Source organism: Buteo buteo, chromosome 27 (genome assembly GCF_964188355.1).
Source record: "Buteo buteo chromosome 27, bButBut1.hap1.1, whole genome shotgun sequence".
Lineage (NCBI taxonomy): Eukaryota > Metazoa > Chordata > Aves > Accipitriformes > Accipitridae > Buteo > Buteo buteo.
Window position 1 is genome coordinate 154830 of NC_134197.1, and position 19465 is coordinate 174294.

At 36.6% G+C, this 19465-nt stretch overlaps 1 protein-coding gene across 3 annotated transcripts in view; it reads right to left on the reverse strand.

The window, feature by feature from the left end:
- Positions 1-372: 372 nt before the first annotated feature.
- PDPK1 (3-phosphoinositide dependent protein kinase 1) overlaps positions 373-19465 on the reverse strand; it is a 35931-nt gene continuing 16838 nt past the window's right edge. For all 3 annotated transcript variants that reach the window (XM_075058831.1, XM_075058833.1, XM_075058832.1), the window contains 12 exons: positions 17183-17225; positions 16844-16981; positions 15445-15589; positions 12854-12951; positions 12005-12080; positions 10458-10526; positions 9873-9969; positions 8470-8643; positions 7768-7985; positions 7059-7116; positions 5994-6146; positions 373-5427 (listed from right to left, as the gene is read on the reverse strand). In XM_075058831.1, coding sequence (XP_074914932.1) covers positions 5320-5427; positions 5994-6146; positions 7059-7116; positions 7768-7985; positions 8470-8643; positions 9873-9969; positions 10458-10526; positions 12005-12080; positions 12854-12951; positions 15445-15589; positions 16844-16981; positions 17183-17225 — 1377 coding nt within the window. In that variant the 3' untranslated portion in view covers positions 373-5319. The remainder of the gene's footprint in view (positions 5428-5993; positions 6147-7058; positions 7117-7767; positions 7986-8469; positions 8644-9872; positions 9970-10457; positions 10527-12004; positions 12081-12853; positions 12952-15444; positions 15590-16843; positions 16982-17182; positions 17226-19465) is intronic.

A 19465-nucleotide genomic window follows, 5' to 3' on the forward strand; every position in this document is an offset into this window, starting at 1 on the left:
AACCGGGAAATCGCAGTGGTTCTCCGCCGCCATCCTCGCCGCCGCAAGGGTCTGCCCCAGCCACAGGTCCCCGGGTGCACCTCCCACCGGAAGCGTCCCGCTCGGAACCGCTTCCCTTCCCCCTTCCCGCCCGGCGCCTGCGCCGGAGCAGCCTCGTCCGCCGGGGCCGTTCGCGACGACGCGATGACGGGCGGCCGCGCCCGAGCGGCGAACGACGGCCTCAGCGGGCGGCCCGGGGCAGCCCGCCCGCCGCGCCAAGGCCGCGGCCCCGGAAGCGGAGGGCGGGCGTGCGACAGCGCCGCCGCTGGGCCGGAGGTCCTGCCCCCCCCCCCCCCCCCCCCCCGCGACGGAAGGAAGAGGCGGAGGCCGGGCCAGGACCCTACATGCCTTTATTACAGACTACCAAGCATAAGTGAAATCCGTCATCCAGTCACTAACTACACATCTACAGCACAGAGATCTGTCGAGAGGAGAATAAACAGTCATTAAATTATGAGATATGATTAAATCATCGACCAATAGAAAATTTATATAATAAAGCCAGAAAAAAGGTGTAAAATAGTTTACAATAATTATTCACATTCAAGGCTGTACATCAATACATACAACACCATGGCCCCGAACATGAATTCAATCCAAATAATTCATATATTAGAATTTAAATAACACAGACTGAACTAGAGGCCAACAAGAGCCAGCAAATAACCTTAGAAGAATAAAAATACAAAAGTGTGTATCTTATATCATTGCATTATTTGCTTCTGTTTTCACGGGTTCTTGGAGAAGGGGAGATTCTTTTGTGGTGCTTGTTGAGGGGGGTGGGGATTCGTTTTTGTTGTCGTTTGGTTTGGTTGTGGGGTTTTTGGTTTTTTTTTCTTTGTTTGTTTTTGTTGGTTTTTTTTTTCTTTTATCTGTACATCACAGTTACAGCTACAAACCAGGTAGAGAATATTACACACATAACTGACTGCCACCAACCTGAAAACAGCTAGCATACAACTATCAAAACTGATTATGGTTCCTGGTTCCTATTTTTCTCTTTTGTCAGATACAGTAATTGTAAGTTCTGCTACAATTTAGAACATTTGCCACATCCAGTCAGAGTTAGTACATGGTCATAGGAAGCTTTGTCAAATGACAACCATCTACATTCGCTACCATGCTGACAGACAGTCCAGGTTATTGGGTGCTTAAGAACCCCTCCAATTGTTTACGGTACGAAAGTCATATTTCTTCTAAGAAAGAGGAAACATTCTTAAATTACCAGTGTTAACTGAAAGCATACCAAGTTGGGTCAGAGAATTACTTGTCTGTAAGCTCACTTGATCAGCTGATGGACTGTGTCATGAAGCTTTGCAGGAGCACTTCTGTTTGATTAATAAACTATTTGCATAAAATATTACAGGCATTCAGCAAAATTTCAGGTATAAATACCACACCTATTCATGTAATTCACTTGTAGAAAGAATGATCACAATCCACAGACAGCATCTTCAGGCAACTATTAATACACAAGTTCTCTCCTCAGCAAGGTGTTGAAATCAAATGTTTTGTCCACAGGCCAAATGGAGTAATTGTGTTGACTTTACTAAATAATTCAAAAGAAACTGTTAAATGTACATGTGGGAAATCCTCAGGATTCTTCCAAGTTCCCAGCACAAAATGTAATTATATCAAGCACATTAAATTAAACATCTTGAACTATGAAAATGGATTACAATTATCACATCTTTGTTTCAACCTACAGAGTTTTTTCCGGGCTTATATATAGCAGATACTTCACAACTAAATCACATCAGAAGGAGAAAAGAAAGTGGAGCACAGTACTAGCTGATAGTTTGAGGTACTCACTAAGTGCTTAGCAAATGAGATCTTAATAGGTAATATCAGTCTGCTCACAATGCCTCACCATCACATCTGAAGCAAGTCTTCCTTAGTGTAAGTCCTTCTCAAAACTGGACTTTAAGGCCAACAGTAATAAACTCATCTCTCCAGTTTATCAAAGTAGTTTTAAACTTCCTGTGACTGGGCTGGACACTAAATAGAACATTGCAATTCAAAAATCCTTTCGTCCTTTCTTAAGCTCCACCCCACAGAAAACAGATGCAATAAACACCTTCCTGAAGTTCAAAGCCCAAGCAAAACAAAATTACAACATTATTGACCAGATTCTTTATAAATGATTGGCAATTGTTCAAAATGCAAAAGATGGAATGAATCAATCAATAGATTTGGTTTTCAGTAGGTTTGCAGTGAGGAGTCTGAAGAAGTCTTCAAGTGCCTAACAACCCTTTTTTGTGCTTTGAAGACCTCGGGTAAAGAGCAGAGAAATTAACTGGCTTATCTGCCGCTCTGAAGAATCTCCCTTGTACATTTCATTCCATAAACTCCCATAAACCACAGGAGTGATATTCAGGACAAAGATCTGAGGCTACCCCATTTCAGGTATAAGCATTTAAAATAGGAACCAGCCCTTCATAGTATGCAGCACCTGCCAATACACATTTAAGTGGACAAACTGGTGAAACATACTTAAATCTGCATGATTGCTTTGTCTTGCCTCACTCTATTCTTTTGCCATCTTTCAAACCCACAGATTTCATTTACAGTCCAAGACAGACAAATACGTCTCCCAGAAAAGTTCTAGTCCCTTCCCAAAAAAGCAGCAGCTAAGGAAGACTTGATTTGGAACACTGAAGTTCTAAGGGAAGGGATGCCTGTAAGAGGTGCTCACAGTTTTCTAATGACAGCATTGTCAAAAGAGAAAAGGAATACTAGAATGCAGACATCAGCCATCCAGACACCTTTCTTGATAGATTACTGCTATCAAGATTTCTTTGGCTGAAAGTTTTTGGTGGGCAGGACGGAAGTCTACTGAGAAAGGATTTTAAAGGTGTGAAAAAGCAGAGTAATTACTTTGTTATGGCAAAATGACTACAAGTCTAAATATTACAGAAAACATGTTTAGGCATTCCTAGATTTCCACCTAGTGAACAAGCCAATGAAGATCACTCCATCTCCTAATGAAGCTAAGGTATTCACTATTAGCAGAACAACTTTGCCAGACTTTTTATGTGAGGCCAAGTTTTGTCACACTGAACAGCAGTAGCACTATGAATTTCCATCACCGCGAAACTCTCCTGTATAAAGTTGGGATTACATCTACATCTCTAAACCAAAGACTAAATCCAAAAGCAGCAGGGTTGCCTCCAGAGGATCCAACATACAGCTGGAATTAGACAGTCAAAGAACAAATGGATAGCACTACAAACTTACAATACACATCATCCTGGTTAGAATGGTAAATACAGGATTAATAGAGGCACAGACAGGAGGTGTACTGTGCTATTCAAATTTTAGTGACAAGGAGTGAGTGTACCTTGTATGTGATGAAAATTCTCACAGTGCAAAGGGAATGGTGTTCTGTCTCTTTCTCATCTCAGCCATTTACAGGACACCTTAGCTCCCCTAAAACGAGGCACCGTAAGCCAATGATTTACTTTTGTCAAGTCTGTGTACATTGTGGGATAACAGAAGACTACAAGAATGTAGTTTCTCCAAAAGAAAAGGCAACTGCATTCTCTTCTTTAAAGACTGAAAGATACCGGAAAAGCTTCACTGTCATCAAGTTCAACCACATAACACAGTTTTTAAAGAGATCAATAATAAATCTCCTTCACCCTGTACAACAACAAAATATCCAACATTCATCTGTTTTCTGAGAAATCCTGATAAGCCACTGCTTTTACAATACCGCTTCTAGAACAGTAGCCCATGAGTTTTTTCAGCATTGCAGTGGAACATTTCTTTCTTTGGTGGAAGGAAAAGCACATCATAGTATGAGACCTCAAAATGCAAAGAGATTGTATGTGTAGAAGGTGAATAAATAGGTGTGATGTTTATACTGCTTTTAAAAAAAGGGGAGGAATCCCTTTGTCCAGACCTAGGTCATTCCTCTCTGCAAGGTTCAGGAACACAGGCATGTTGAAAATAACATTAGGGAAGTTGTTTTTAGCACATAGAAAGTTGTATCTTTGCAATGTTACAAGAAATGTTTGACCACAAGAAATTTGAAGAGGCTAAAGGAGATCGATATGAAAAATATTTTCATTTTATAGATATGCCTTATGTACCATATATTTTCCCCTTTGTATCAGTATTTTCCTTTGAATTTTTAACCAGATTACTTTATGGATCTAATATTTCAATTGCTTAATTTTTTTCAGAGTTGCTAAATATTTAGCCAAGGACCAAAAATAGTATTATTTGTACATCTCATTACACAATGAGACAAAAAAAGTCAAGTAATCAATTGTACAAAGCTTTCACACTTCCTTCTCTACCCAGGTAAATAGGTTGGCCCCACTAAAATGCACAATACATGCACACCCTGGAAAGAAAGCTTCTAGCCCTCATCTCCTGAAAAGGTGAAAAACTATTTACTACTTCAATAGCAACATTTTTTACCCCATACTAACTAGTTAATTTTTTAGTTAGCATTAGTTAAAAGCATGCTGGTAAGTTTACTGTCCCTTGATTAAATACATATATGATTCATATTAAAATTTAAGTTGAATGTTTAAAATCTTATATGCTTCAGAAGCCAACATTTCAATTTTAGAAAACTTTCAGTGCCGTGTTCAGCTCTCAAAACCTGTATCATTGGAGCCTGTCTGCCAGACACATACATCTGACTCATTCACATAATTACTAAAGTACCACATAAATCCTGCAACCAGAACTATATTAGGAATTACAAAAGGGTGCAACTGACCTGGCTACAAATGCCATATACCAATAAGCTGGGGGATTGTGAGGAAAGGAAGATAAAACAAAGAGGTGGTGCTTAGGAGAGGCATATAAAAGCTCCCTGATGAAGTACAGTTTAATGATAATCTGAAAGTCACAGAAAACTCCAGCCCTATAAAATGCAAGGCTGGTACATGATTTGGCATGTGTGCGTGTGGATTGATTTTAACTCATCTTAAGTGAAGCTGGTAACACAAGGTCTATCCACTAGCCTGCAGCAGAAATTGAGCTGAAGTGCACAAAAGCAAGATCTTCACTGCAATGATATGCATGTGGAAGCCTCAACAGAAGCACAAAGAGCAAGCAAAGCGACCCTGAATTCCATTAGGTTTTTGCTTTTCTTTTTTTTTCTTTCTTTTAAAAAAAAAAAAAACCAAAACAAAACAGAACATTTCAGACATATGCTTCCCCTTGAGATGGTAACAGGTGGGTTGAAAAGATTCCTCTGATCGGCTGCACACGGAGTTCTAGCAGCAAGTAGGGAAACTGGGAAATTTTGGATGAGCATTACTATTTAGCAGCATTCTGGTGGTATCTGTGCCGCCAAACTTCATGTATCTTTTTGCACCATTTATGAGCATTCCCACTTGGGTCCATCAGGTAGTATGTCCTGTTTGGCTATAAGCGAACAACATTTTAATGAGTATTCCAAACACAGTTTAACCAAAGCAGTAAGTATTCTGCACCTACCAATAAAATAATTATTCAGAATCAGTTCATAAACTTCCCAAAGGTTAAATCCAATTACGGTTATATAACATTACATATTACTGAATAACCATACATCTGGCATCTCAGTATTGTTTAAGCAGTCAACTGACAATATATTGTTGGTACACTCCCTGTGATCCATTATATAAAAATAGGGCTAAATTTTAAAAGTTCTTAAGAACTTACTTCAAATCCTCAAATCTACTTATAGTTTATTTACACACAAATAATAAAAAATACACTTGTATTTTTGTGGGAGATGTGTATGTCAGTTTTTTTGTTGTTGTTTTGGTTTGTTTTTCAGGAAGGGTTGTTGGTGGTGTTTTGTTTTTGTTTTTTTTTTAAATTAAGGCTATCAAGACTTGTATTTAAGGAACTGTATTTTGTCTGGAAAAATTTATTTGTTAACGACTTACAATAATTGTCCAAGGATCTTAGTGCAACTTATAAGGAAATTAAAGAAAGTCACTTACTGTGTGAACAAAAAATGTCTTAAAATTCTTGGCTTCTGGCCGCAACTCTAAAGACCATGGAATTTCTCCTTTTAGAACTTTGTTGACAGGATCCACATAATACAGGTGGGGCCCCTCTGTGAGCAGCAATTGGCGCCGACGTGCAAACAATCCCTAACAAGAAAAGCAGAAGCAGCAATGCAAAAAAAAGCATGAGGTGGGAAAAAACATAAATGTGTAGATATCTGAATTTAAAAACAGAGGTAGAATTAAAACAGCTCAGTGATAGGATAGTACGTTTGCATTTGGGGGACTTTTTTTGTTTTCCTTTTGCTTTACCTATTTGACTTCACTCCTTTTTTAGGAGGTTACAATGCATTCCTACTACATGGCAAAACACAAGTACTATATTAAGAAAGCATCTTCAAGTTCTAACAAAACATAAAACAACTAGCTGTACTGAGTGAAGCAAAATTTATTTGTCAAAGACCCCAGCTCAGAAATCAATACTCATGATTTTGTGGAGAAAATTAGGAACAAGAAGGTAGTAACTTAGATGAAAGAGAACCTACATTCCTGTAAAGCTGACACAGACTATCATTGCTCCTCTGTACCATGTTAAACTTAATTATCTGTTCTAATGTCAGCTCTGCCTCTCTCAGCATACAGGCAATAGTCGGATCCAGGAAAAACACCACAGTTAAGGACACTATGGGCTTTATTTTATTTTCCAATATTTGTGGCTCAATCCACATGCAGGCAATGCATCAAGACAAAGCGTTTAGTGGGCTATATCAGATTGAGAGGAGGAGGGGGACCAAAAACTCGTTTACTACACTCTCAAAATGAAAGCATCAATAGCACGTTTACTTTTAGCCTTTCCAAAAATCAAGGGCACACCACTAAATTAAGAAAAAACAATCTATTCACAAGAAAATGCTGCATTTTAGAAAATAAACAAAACAATTTTACACTTGCAAGTAAGTTAAAACAAGGAAGCTCTAAAACCAGTTCCTTATCTATGCTGCAACTGTGCAAAAATGTGACAGCTGAATCTTGTTACAGGGAACTAAGAAAAGCCCTTACCTTTCTTTTGTCCACTGGACCCATTTTTAGGATTAAGTTATTTTCTACAAACTGATGCCTTAAAAAAAAAAGAAAAGTAACTATTACTCCAGAAGTAATTCTTCCACAGAAACAGCTCTTTTTACTATTATTAACAAGCAATTTTCCATGTCTCTCCCTAGTGTCTCCTTTTCTTCCAAAGTCCTGAACAACTTTACTAGATGAGTTTTGGACTCTTCCTCATTCCAAGACAAAGAGTTTTTTCTAAAATCTGACAGGGAGGGGAAGGAAAAAAAAAAAATCACAAATGAGAAACCTCTCTCAAAAGTGAAGAGAAACACTAATAAGTACGTGATCTAGAGGTATTTTGGTTAGATATCAACCAAATATTATAATTCAAAAAAACCCCAACAACTTATGGCAACTGTAAGTAGGAAAGAACCTTTTCTAGTTCTAGGACTCTGTGGAGTCCTAGCACTGGTATAGCGTCATTTCTGCCTATCTTACAAACATACTCCACAACAACTTCCAGACCTTTTAAATTTTAGAAATGTAGTATTAGGTTTTCACTGCTATTGCTTTAAATATAGAAGTCAAGAAAAATCTAGTTGCTAATTGTTTGCTTGAAGACATTAAGACTGACAAATATTAATTTGAATCAAAATAACTTATTTTTCTGGATTCCTTACTGCTGTGCAAGTAACAGAGCAGCTATATTCAAAGATCTCACCAAGGATTTCCACCAGCTTGTTTTGCCAGAAGTAACCTCTTTTCATCTTCAGAAAACTGTAAGTCCAGCTCAAAGGAATTGTTGTCAAGATCATGAATATACTGTTCAATATTTCCTCCTGATGTCTGTGGTGTACTTGTCTCTGGGGCAGACAGTGAATGGGAAGAGGCAGAACCAGAAACTTGCATGCAACCAAACTGACTCAGGAGATTGTCATACTACAGGAGGAAACAAAATGAAGTAAAGAAATTTCTGTGATTAAAAAAGCTTATTTTGCACTAACTGTGGCTTCTAGTTTAAGCATGCTTTTGTTTATCATGCTTTGGGCAAAAAGACAGCCTACTCTCTATAGATTAAGCGTCACTTATCCAAAAAAGTACGCTTGGTCAAAAGCAAGCCAACCAGTATTTTTTCCAAACTCTCACTTCATCAAAAAAAAACAAAAAAACCCCCCAAACCAAAACAAAAAAACACAAACCAAAAAAAAAACCCAAAAACCAAACCAAAAAACCCCCCAAACACCTGACTAGTTCAAATTTTAACCAGCTAACCAGCAATTTTATATTAGATTCTTAATAATTGAGCCTTCATTAAAATACAACTAAACAGTAGTTTCAATAAAAATATTTAATATGCAATAATTATGCTTTAATGAAAGTCTCGGGCAGCATCAGAGCTGAATAGAGCAATAGACAAACATACATTTCCGTAACAGTCTTCATCATCCTCTGACATAGCAGGTAAATATGCTGTAAGTTTTGGGGGTGTCTGAAGATGTAGGTTCTCCCACACAATGGATTCAAAGAAGGGGTGAGCCTTAAGAGGTCCGTATCCTCCCATTTCTTCACAACCTAATCGGTTGGTAGCATCTAGAACCTAAGCAAATTACAGTTAAGTTAACACGCAGAAAATAATGACAAGGAAAGGGCGAGCACCATTCACATTTGCACAGCAGCATGTGAAAACTTAAAACCAGTTGGTCTCACTGACCTAAGCATACATATCTAGAATATAAGGAGACTGCTTATAATACAAGATGTTATTTGTCAATATGTCTCAGCAGCAACATTTTTAGATTACATCAGCTCACAGATCTAGAGAAAGGAGCACTTCTTTGGATCCACACATTTTTTTGGCTTTGATTCTTCATACAGACAGAAACAAAACCAAATAAACGTACAGAGAAGGCCTGGTGGAGCATAGCTCATTTAAGTATAGCCCAGCATCACATTCTAGTGATGCAAGAAGCTGTGGAAGCTACAGTTGGTGTCAAACATCAACCTCTCAAGCACCCTAAAACTACACAGTTCTCAGGATGTTGATGCAACCTGGACCTTACCATTCAGCAGGCACTGGCTTGGCCATAGAGCTGGCCCGGACACAGGAATATGCTGCTAGGCCCTTTACAATGGTTGCACTCATCATCATCCACAAACATAAGACAGAATTTCCTCCTCACCCCCTGCCCCATGCTAATATGCTACACTATTGAACTTCAAAAAGCTTATACCACCCAAAATGTTCTCTGTATATTCACTTTAGAGTCATAGCCATCTCACTGATGAGACACAACTATTTTTTTCTTCCTATCTGTCAAACATTCACATGCAGAGTAACTCTTTGGCTGATACTATTGAGCCATGTATTAAGTGCAAAGTAAGTGCATGCTAAAATGCAAGGTAAGTTGATTTTTACTGTGATGAGAATATATCTCCCCATGATGTATAGAACATTGTTTCCAACTAAACGATTCACTATACAACTCAACAAGAATCAATCTAAGTACTATGTAAACCTAAGTATTTGACTTTTAACTTCTGTGTGTAATGCACAGTGTTTAGAATCATTTGCTTCCGTTTCGCTGAGAGACATTCCTTGTCCACACCTTAGAATTCAGATTTTAAAAAAAAAAAAATTACAACCTAAGTGCTGTTTAATAATGGCTGTTGATTTTCAAGACACTCCCCTACGCAGTCACTAATGCTCACAGTCGTTCTTATTATAAGGTTTGCAACAGAGTGCATAGAAACTTTAGGGAAAAAAAAACCTACATAAGCTGAATGTTTCCAATGTCATCAAATCATTGAACAGCAGCATATATTTACCAATAGCTTTTCAACAAGGTCTTTTGCCTTGGGAAAAAATTTTTCTGGAAAGTCATATTCCAACTTTATTATCTTCTGGAATATAAGGTATTCATTTCTGCAAAAGAGAAAAACATAGCTCTTGTTACTAGTTCTCCATGGTTCTTTCACCTTAACAGTGCATAACCTGGACAAATATTGAACGGGAGATCTACAAGTTAAGTCAAATTCCCATAAACCTTTCCAGAGTGAAGGGGTACAGTCTTCCAAGTATCTATGATCCTGTAAGCACCAGATACTTGAAGAATAAGGAAAGTTCAAATGGCTCAACGCAGAGGTGCCTCATACCCTCTTCATGCAGGCATAGTTACCTTTATGGTATAAATTACATGTGAAATCCTAGGATAAATTAAGGAATCTCTCTCAGAAACTCTAGTTATAGCTGTCTAAACATCTTCATGACATCAGAAAGGACAAATAAATGCAGGCATGACATTAACACCAACATTGCACCATGAAAAGTTGTAGTCCAGAACAGGTAGTAAGGTAAAAGCCAAAACCAAGTCAACATATGTATGATCCACATAATTAGCTTAAATCTCTTACCCAGCTCTAAATGGAGGCAATCCAGCTACAAGCTGATATATTATACATCCCAGAGCCCAGAGGTCAGAGCTTCAAAAGAAAGAGGAAAAAACATATAGTATGTTTTCCTATAAAAAGTCTTTAAACTGTAACTTTAAAAGAATTCTTAAACTTCTGCTAGTTAGAACATAGCATGAACACATTGGACAAACCTGCCTAGCACAACTTCCAACAATTTCATTCATTGACAGAAGAGCAGGCTAGCAATACGACTTTTTTTTTTTTTTTTAAGTATACAGTAACCATCCCACAACAACTGACTACAAGCACATGTGCAAGACAGCTGAATTCTCAAAGTAATTAATGGGTATGTAATGAGACTAAAAAGAATATTTATTATCCACTACCACAATTCAAAGATGCATTCAACTGCATGCAATATATGCTCCTTCAGAATTAAAATCCTTTCCTCTAAATATTTTAGGGAAAAAAAAAAAAGTCACAAAACAGTTTTTTCACTTAAAGCTTTTCTGAAGACACAAACAAACAGGCAGGCTATATGGTACATGGGTGAGGGAAAGTCTTAAGTTTTAGTGTGTTGGCCTGAAAGAGCATTTTTAAATTATTTTACCTTGAGGTAAACTATACATAGATTTGATTAAAGCTTAGAATTCCTCACGGAAGACCAAAATACTAACAAACACTCAAAACTACTCAAATTAAGAGTTTTCTGTAAAGATGAAGCATGACGTAACTTCTAAAAAGAGTTCATAGCCTGATGAAGTCTTACCATTAGCCAAAACAGTCAAAACCTCTTTCCTAGTAGCAAAAGTGGAAAGTCTAATGGTATTTCTACCATTTCAAGAAATGCTACCACAAGTTACCACAGTTATTCATATAAGAGATCTCTTTTCCCTATGATGTCAATGATTACTTTGATTATTCTTCCAGCGTTGTAATAAAATAGATATACAACAGTCTGTAGGTTACCATCAAGAACCAATTTAAATTAGGTAAGAAATTTCTTAAGGGTATCACTCATACCAGGTACAGAGATGAGCTTTAAACCATTGCAAGCCTCAAGTAGGGCTTAGCAAAGATAACCACAAGTTGATCTAAATACAAGATAAAGAAAGCTGTAGCCTTTCCCCTAACTGACAGAACATGACATTCTGTTGCTTTTACAGCAGGAATTACCATATTAGAGCAAGCTTATATAAAACAGAATTAAAATAGTTATATTATTTGGATTACAGAAAAGGTTTTTCTGATTTATTTATGGGTAAGAGAAATCCAACTTCACATTACACACCTTCTCCTGACAACACCTAATCCTGTCTGTAGAACTCCAGAAGGTAGATGAACTGAGGAAACCAGCACTCAGACAAGAAGGAATACTTGTTAAGAAAAAAAAAATATTTCAAACTCTCTTAAAAAAATCTTTATACTCAAGCATCTTGTTTCTCTGAAATACTAAGCTCGCTGGCTTGCTTTATTTATCCCCTCCCCACCATTTGACAATATCCTGACAGAGTCAGTAAAGTTCTGAGATACAAGAGAATCCTCACCTTTTACAGGCAGATTTCTCTGTCAGCAGTTCTGGAGAAACATACTGTGCTGTCCCTACAAATGAGTTTGCCCGTGCTGGTAAGAAAATGGAAAAAAATAAGCAAATACATACTGATAGAGAAGCCAACCTCCTCCTTACCCCCCTGCCCCCACCCAATAAAAAATACCCCAAAGGCAATCTATTGCAATTTATGTAAAGCTACAAAGAACTCACAGGAATTTAATTTCTCTACCCATCCACAAAACCTACTTGCAAGAGACAAATCAATCTCAGTGATAGCTATTTGGTTCAAGAAGCTAGGCATTTAGGCACTTTGTTAGGTATAAAATCTACCAACAAAAGCTTACTACGTTCAAGTAAAAAATTAAGTTTATCAAATTCAGTTCAGCCTAGTGCTTTTTTTCAGGCATTGTTTGCAGCATCATTGATTCACAGGTTAATACTAAGCAACTAATGACACAAGAATTCTATAACCTTCACATTTGAGCCACTCTGATAATCACTGGGGTTAGATACATAAGCAGAGTAAAAACTTACTGTTTCAGCTGAGCCACAGTAACTATTTGTTTGTATTCTAGTCTTACAGATGAAAAGTAATTTGAAGTAGTTTAACTTCCCACTATATTTGGTGATCTAGCTGGCTATACTACTACACCAAATATTACCTCTTCTGACATAATCTAAGCAGCGACAGTTCAAAACTGTTTCAAGATCTCTCAGTGGTTTTGTTAGATAAGAGGTAATGATATTTAAAGGTTAAAATTGGGTAAATACAACATATGTACATTTTCAAAGGGCCACTTGCTATAGTTATCTGTGTCACATTATGAAGTAAATAATGGCATACCTTGTCTGCTATCTGCAGATAATACTTTTGCTGTTCCAAAGTCTGTTATCTGAATGTGCATATCTTCATTTAGCAAGATGTTCTCTGGCTTAAGGTCCCTGGAAAAGGCAGATTTTTATATTTAAGCAGCACACAAATTAAAGTTGCAAAACTGTCTAGTGACTTGTGTATATAATACTATCATAAATGATGCAGATATTCTATAAACATTGTTATGTCAACTTTCATCTAACTTGTACCTGTCAACATGCAGACTGCTAACAGATTTTGAAAAGCCCATTAACTAAATTTTTTCTACAAAGACTTGAAGTAACAAATAATCTCAAAACTAAGCTATTGTGCATCTCCCTTGTTCAACACAAATGGAAAAAAACAAACAAACAAAAAAACCAAAAACCCAACAACAACAAGAAAACCAACAAAAAACAACCCCAAAACCCAAAGAAACACAAAACCAAAAAACCCCACCCTTCACTCCCAAGTCTTAACTTAAATAACATCTGACAGACTGGTATGGCAGTAACATCTTCTAGGCCTGTTTACTCAGCACAAAACTCCAGTTAGTCAAACAATGGCAACCCCCCAGCCCCAGCTAAATGTCCAGAACAGGTAAGAACTGTAAACCACCAAATATTTACATTTGTCACATACAAATCCATGTATAAACTGTATTTCAAATAAGTGCGTACCATTTGTATGGACACTGCCTCTGATTCTAAATAAAACCAGACCTCACAGTATCACACACACACAATATATAGCAATATAGAGTTAGATGTCAAGAGGTTCATTAGCAACAACATAAAAAAAAAATAGCCTTGGGTTACACTGTTATGGTATTATTTACTTTGCACCAAGTTTCCTCAGCTGACAAGAAAAGATGACATACTTCCCTCCTAAGAAGTATCTTCGGATGCTCATAAAGAAATCTAGAAGCATGGGAGTTGTTTTGGTTGACTGGTAAGAAAAATCAGTGCAAATTCAAAGCTGTTTCCATCAACCACTGTGCAGCATTATTTTCCTCAGATTACAGTCCCCTATTATTGAAAAGCATGGGTTGTGCAGTTGTACAGTTTAAAGTCTGTGGACTAGCACAGAGAGCAATTGGAATGAAGTGATTATGACACACAAGCCATAAAAATCCTGTTCATTTTCCTGTTAACTATTCTCAGAGAGGAGTAGAAAGCACATGAATAGAATGGGCCTTTTTAACAGTTCTGTGTGGGTTTTTTTACATATACATATATATGTATATATATTGTACTCTATACACACATACATATACAGTTTATATAATGTATCCTATACCTATATTAATATATTAATATTCTATTATGCATCTAGGCTATAGCTATATATCTAGATATATAGAAAGATATATCTGTAGTAAGTTTTCCAGAGTAGCCTGGCATCTTAAAATGTTTCTATCTCATGTCATAGTTCTTAGGCAGCAGAAAATCCCAAGAGCTTTCAGGCACTGCTAGAGCTATGGACTTATAATTAAATAAACTTTATACTAAGTTCTCTAATTGCACAATTTCAGTGTCTTCTTTTGAGTTTCTCATAGTGGCCTTCATATGAAGAAAAAAACTTAAAGCAGCTCTTTTATAATACAAGATTTCCAATATAGGCTTAGTAATACTGACAATCATGCTGCATTCATTTTATAAGCATTCTCCCAGTGTAACACATGAGCTATATAACCAAAGTGAAAATGGGACTTCTTGAACATTATTTTTCCCCTGTAGAAAATTTTATGCTTTTAGTACTCTCCACATCCAGCCCCCTTAGATTCTATTCCCAATTACTTCACAGAAAAGTATTAGCAAAACACTTTGTCCTTTTAGCAGTATTACTTTCAGTTATGTTTATCAGAAACATAATCATCCAGCTTTTTCCCAACTAGCATCTACTGTTCCATGAACAGCTGCTTCGGAACCTACAGACACAATAGATTTCTTACCCAAAAATAAGTTCTGCAGCTCAGATTTCTCACATTTACAGCTTTAATTTCTTTAATACACATGAATCACAAAACATGCTTATCCAGACAATATAACTGCATCAAGAACAACTACAAAGGTCCTATTAAAAACTTCGCTAAATTTCACCATTTACCTAGTTATTGTTCAGCTTTGTGGAAACTGTTTACTCAGTAAAAACTGACATACATTAATTTTACTTTTCTTGATGACATGTTGCACACTAATTCACACTCCAGCAGAGTTCTAGTTACTTTTGGTATGTATCACCACCAAAAAAAAAAATAGTAGTTAAACAAAAAGTCAGTTTCTGTTTTTAGACCAACTGATCAACCTTGAAAAAGACAAGCTTTTGGTAATGTTAATTGTAGCCCAAAAAGTCTTCTTACTTCTTCTGGCTAGAACAGTTGGTCTAATAACAGAGATTCGCTCTCCTCCTCCTAAAGTTTTCTGTTTGGCTGTTAACAACAGTACTAATGCTAATGAAACCCTATTATGCTCTCATTAGCCTTCCAAAAAAACCAATTTGCTTTAGACTTCACAAAGAACATTTCTAGAAAAAACACCTTGTGCAGAATCAAATGCATGTTGGTCTCAATTTCGTATTACCTGTGAATTATTCCTTTCCCATGCAAATACTCCAGGGCTGATACAATTTCAGCAGTATAAAACCTGGTACAGGTCTCATCAAATGAGCCGATTTTGCGTATATACTTTAGCAGCTCTCCATTTTTGGCATAGCTAAGTCCAAAATCTGAATGTAAGTATAGTTAAGGTCTATCACTAAACCATTCTAAAACAAAAATCCCCACACCTCATTCCGAAGACAAGAATAATACTAAATATACATGAACAACAGGGAAGAAGTGAAGTTGGTCAATCTGAAACTTTACATGGTAGCAACCCAAACCAACTTCTTAAATATATTAACAACCTAGGGGACAGGTCCCAATTTCTTAGCATAGCAAAGACTACATAAAGGGTTAAATTTGTAGTTTTTCCAGTTAGACACCTGAATAATTAAACTGTATACATAACTGCCCTGGAAAAGAACTATTTACAGTCATAACTAGCATTCAGCCCAGGTTTAAAATTGCCCCATCATCTGGAAAGTTCCAAAGTCAGCCTAGTGTTCAATGAGCAAATGTGTACATTACAAATGAGAGCCTCTAAGTTCTGTTAGTGCTTGTGTGTACATACGTATGTACGTACACACACATGATATAGAACCTGTTAGCACTGCTAGCAGCCTCTATGAAAAACACAAATACTTACTGACCCCAGAAACAGACTGATCTATCCTTTTACCCTTGGTACAGCCAATTCAAAGTGGGAAGTTTAGAAGGAAAGTCACATGTTTAACACTTTCTTCACATGAACCAAAAAAAAAAAAAAAGCCGACTGCAAACCAATGAGCTTTCCAGACATAACTGCACTTTGCAATTACTGCTAGAGAGAGAACCTGGGAAATAGTGGCCCAAACAGAAGTTTCAGCTTTCTACCATTCAGATTATTCTGTAAGCACTTCTACATAAGAAAAATGTTAATAGATCTAATTGTTCAAATACAAAATAGTAGTAAATATAGCTGGCTACCCCTATTTTAAACACAGGAATTGTGGTGGTTTACTGTATATAATCAGAAATAAACCATTTCTAAAACATTTCTCATACACCTTCCAATTTTTTAATGTTTTTTTTTTAATTATTTTAAACTTAGATTGTTGCAAGTTGCCCTTCAGCATTTACCACATTGACAATATTTAAGTTATTGTTTTATTAATCTTCCCTGAACCACAAGTCACCCACTCTTCTCTCTCATGGGGCACACTCATTCTATTTGCTTAATTTCTATTACAAGCATTACTGCAAAAATTGCATCATTAAGATATTTTTAATGCCTCAAGTTATTTTCATCATTCCTGTTAGACAATGTTTCAAAGGAACCCAAACTGGTGATTGCTACATTTAAGAAAATGTTACAGCAAGTTTTAAAACACAAAGGATACATAGCTTTTCATCATCCTGAAAGGTGAAGTAGAGTTTAACAAAAAAAGGGTGATCCAGGCGGGACATTACATCTCTCTCTCGTGTCACATATGGCACCTTGTTTTCTTTTATGATATGACGTTTTTCTAGAATTTTAACTTGATGAGAAAAAGACAGAGTGAAAATGCAGGAGGTAAAACCAAATGAAGTCCATCCAAGTAATTTGTTTGGGTTTTTTTTTTTGGTTAGAGAAAATTATCATAAAACCACTAATACTGTCTTTTGAACGGGTGTTTTGTAACAGGACTACATTGATACTGTATTTTTTAAAAGTTCATTTTGAAGGAGTCAATACTTACTGGCATATTCTCTAGAGCTAGCCAATTCTCGAGCCAAGACAACCTGTTGCCAGAGGAGAGAAAATATATTGTAACCATTCATTAAAGACATATGCTAACATTGGTTTTGATCTTTCAGTAGGTATTTAGAATATTGATTGTCCAAAATAAGCTATCACAACTGCAATCAGCAAAATATTTAAGCTGTGTTCATATTATGCTGGCTTCAGCAAGACCACTGCAGAAATTCAATTCAGCATAACAAAGCTTGTTTTGCTAAAAGACTTATACGCCTAACTGGGTAATCACCGATTTACTCCCCCCCCCGAAAAATTCTGAAGATTGTAAAATAAGTCACAGTAAATTGCCAAATCTTCTTAAAGGTGAAAAAAGCAACAAGTGTGCTGAGGAGTATTTATAAAAATCTAACTGTCACAGTAAGTTTTCTTAACATAAACGGCAAAGATTGAAAGACAAATTTTATCTGAAAGATCAAAAGTAACAAGTGAGACAGAGCTTTCAACTATTTACAGTTGGTTAGAAAAAAGATTTAAAGAAAGGAAATGAGAGATTTCCAATTAGCAGAAGCAAGGGATAAATTTCAGACAAACAGTTCTACATTTTTAAAGAGAAAAGCTTTTGGAGGACCACAAATTAAAGCTCGCCCTCAAGAAAGAACTATAAAAGGCAATTTAAGACAATCTGAAAAGGCAACTTAAGACAATCTGAAAAGTCCTCTTGCATAAATCTGAGCAATGACTTTGTAACAATAGATGACTACAAGTTGTGTTTTTCTCATTTTAAGTTTATATCCACGCTACTACCTTGCTAGAATCTCAACATTATACTGATTTTTTTTTTAATCACTGCACCAGACTTGCTTCTAATCCACTTCTCATTATATTCTAACCCCTTGCAAAATCAGTTATAATGGAGTACTCCAAAGTATTATTACATACACCTGATACTAAAAGTTAGGCATTTAGGAAAAAGAACTTCTAAATAGGGCGGTTTTTCAGGTGAAAGAAGTGCATGCAGTTGCACTCTTTCAGTATTAGAAAACTGAAATCTCAGTTCAGTAGTAAAAAGACACCTTTAATTTTCTAAAAAAAGTTCATCATCTACAAACACACTATAGTTCACAGTTTTTGATCAAGGAAAAATCCTAAATATATCCTAATTTCCTCCTAACTAATAGTCCACAAAAAAGAAGAAGAAAAACCCACAAAAAACCCCCAGTAGAATCACAAAAATAAAAAAGAAAAAGAAAAACCCCACAGAGGTACATGTTAATACCACGTCTCTGCTATTAGGGGCCTGAATCTTATCCACACTATGGGAAGAAGTAATATCAATAAGGAATGTAAATTCTACAGAAAGGAATTAGACCTTAGACAGGTAGCTTAAAAAAAAATAAAAAAATCAAAAAGACAACAAACTAACCAAAACCACCAAAACATAAACACAAAACCAAAAGCATTAACATAACATGTAAATGTGTTAGTTGCAAATTCAGAAAACAGCAAGGCAAGAAATGTAGTTAAACATCTCAAACTGGAAGAAGGTGGGATAAGAGCAGAGAACCCTCAACAGAGTCTACAAAGCAGAAATAACCGCCAACGTAATTGGCTGACATCATGGCCAATCCCAACTCTAAACTTGAACAAATACTTCAGACTATCAGACATTATGTCTGCATTTAAGAACTGGTTTCGGTTAGACACTCACCCTTCCTTAAAGCTCCTCCTCTTTTAAGAGAATGAAGCCTCATTTATAGGTGGAGACAAAACCAAGGAAGGGGGTGGGGTGGGAAATGTACCAGCAACATAGAAGGAGGTGAGCAGGACAACATGCTTACCCAAACATGAGAATTATAATTCTGCCACCACATAACAGGTATTATTCTGAGAAGACCTTGAAGTTGTCTACATAGCAAGTAGATTTTCATTACTTTAAAAGAGCAGAGCAACAACTAGAAGGCCCTGCATTTGTGTATCTGTCAATATCAAGCATGGGTCCAAGAACAGTTAACAGCTGCAGAAGCAGGTCCCACAAAATTGCAGAATGCTCTGAAGAAAAATGCCCTGAGGCCAGATCATGTACATCTCTGCCGAATTTGAAATACAGCACTGGCAGCAGGTAGAGTTTGTTGTAGTTTAATAGAAGTCCAAGAAAATGGAATATATTATGACCCTGAGTAAATGATTTTTTTTTAATTATTTTTTTTTAATCTGAAGCTGTCATTGGAGGCATAGTAATATGAAGGCCCATGCTTTTTGAGATGAATACCTTTCAGTCAGAATA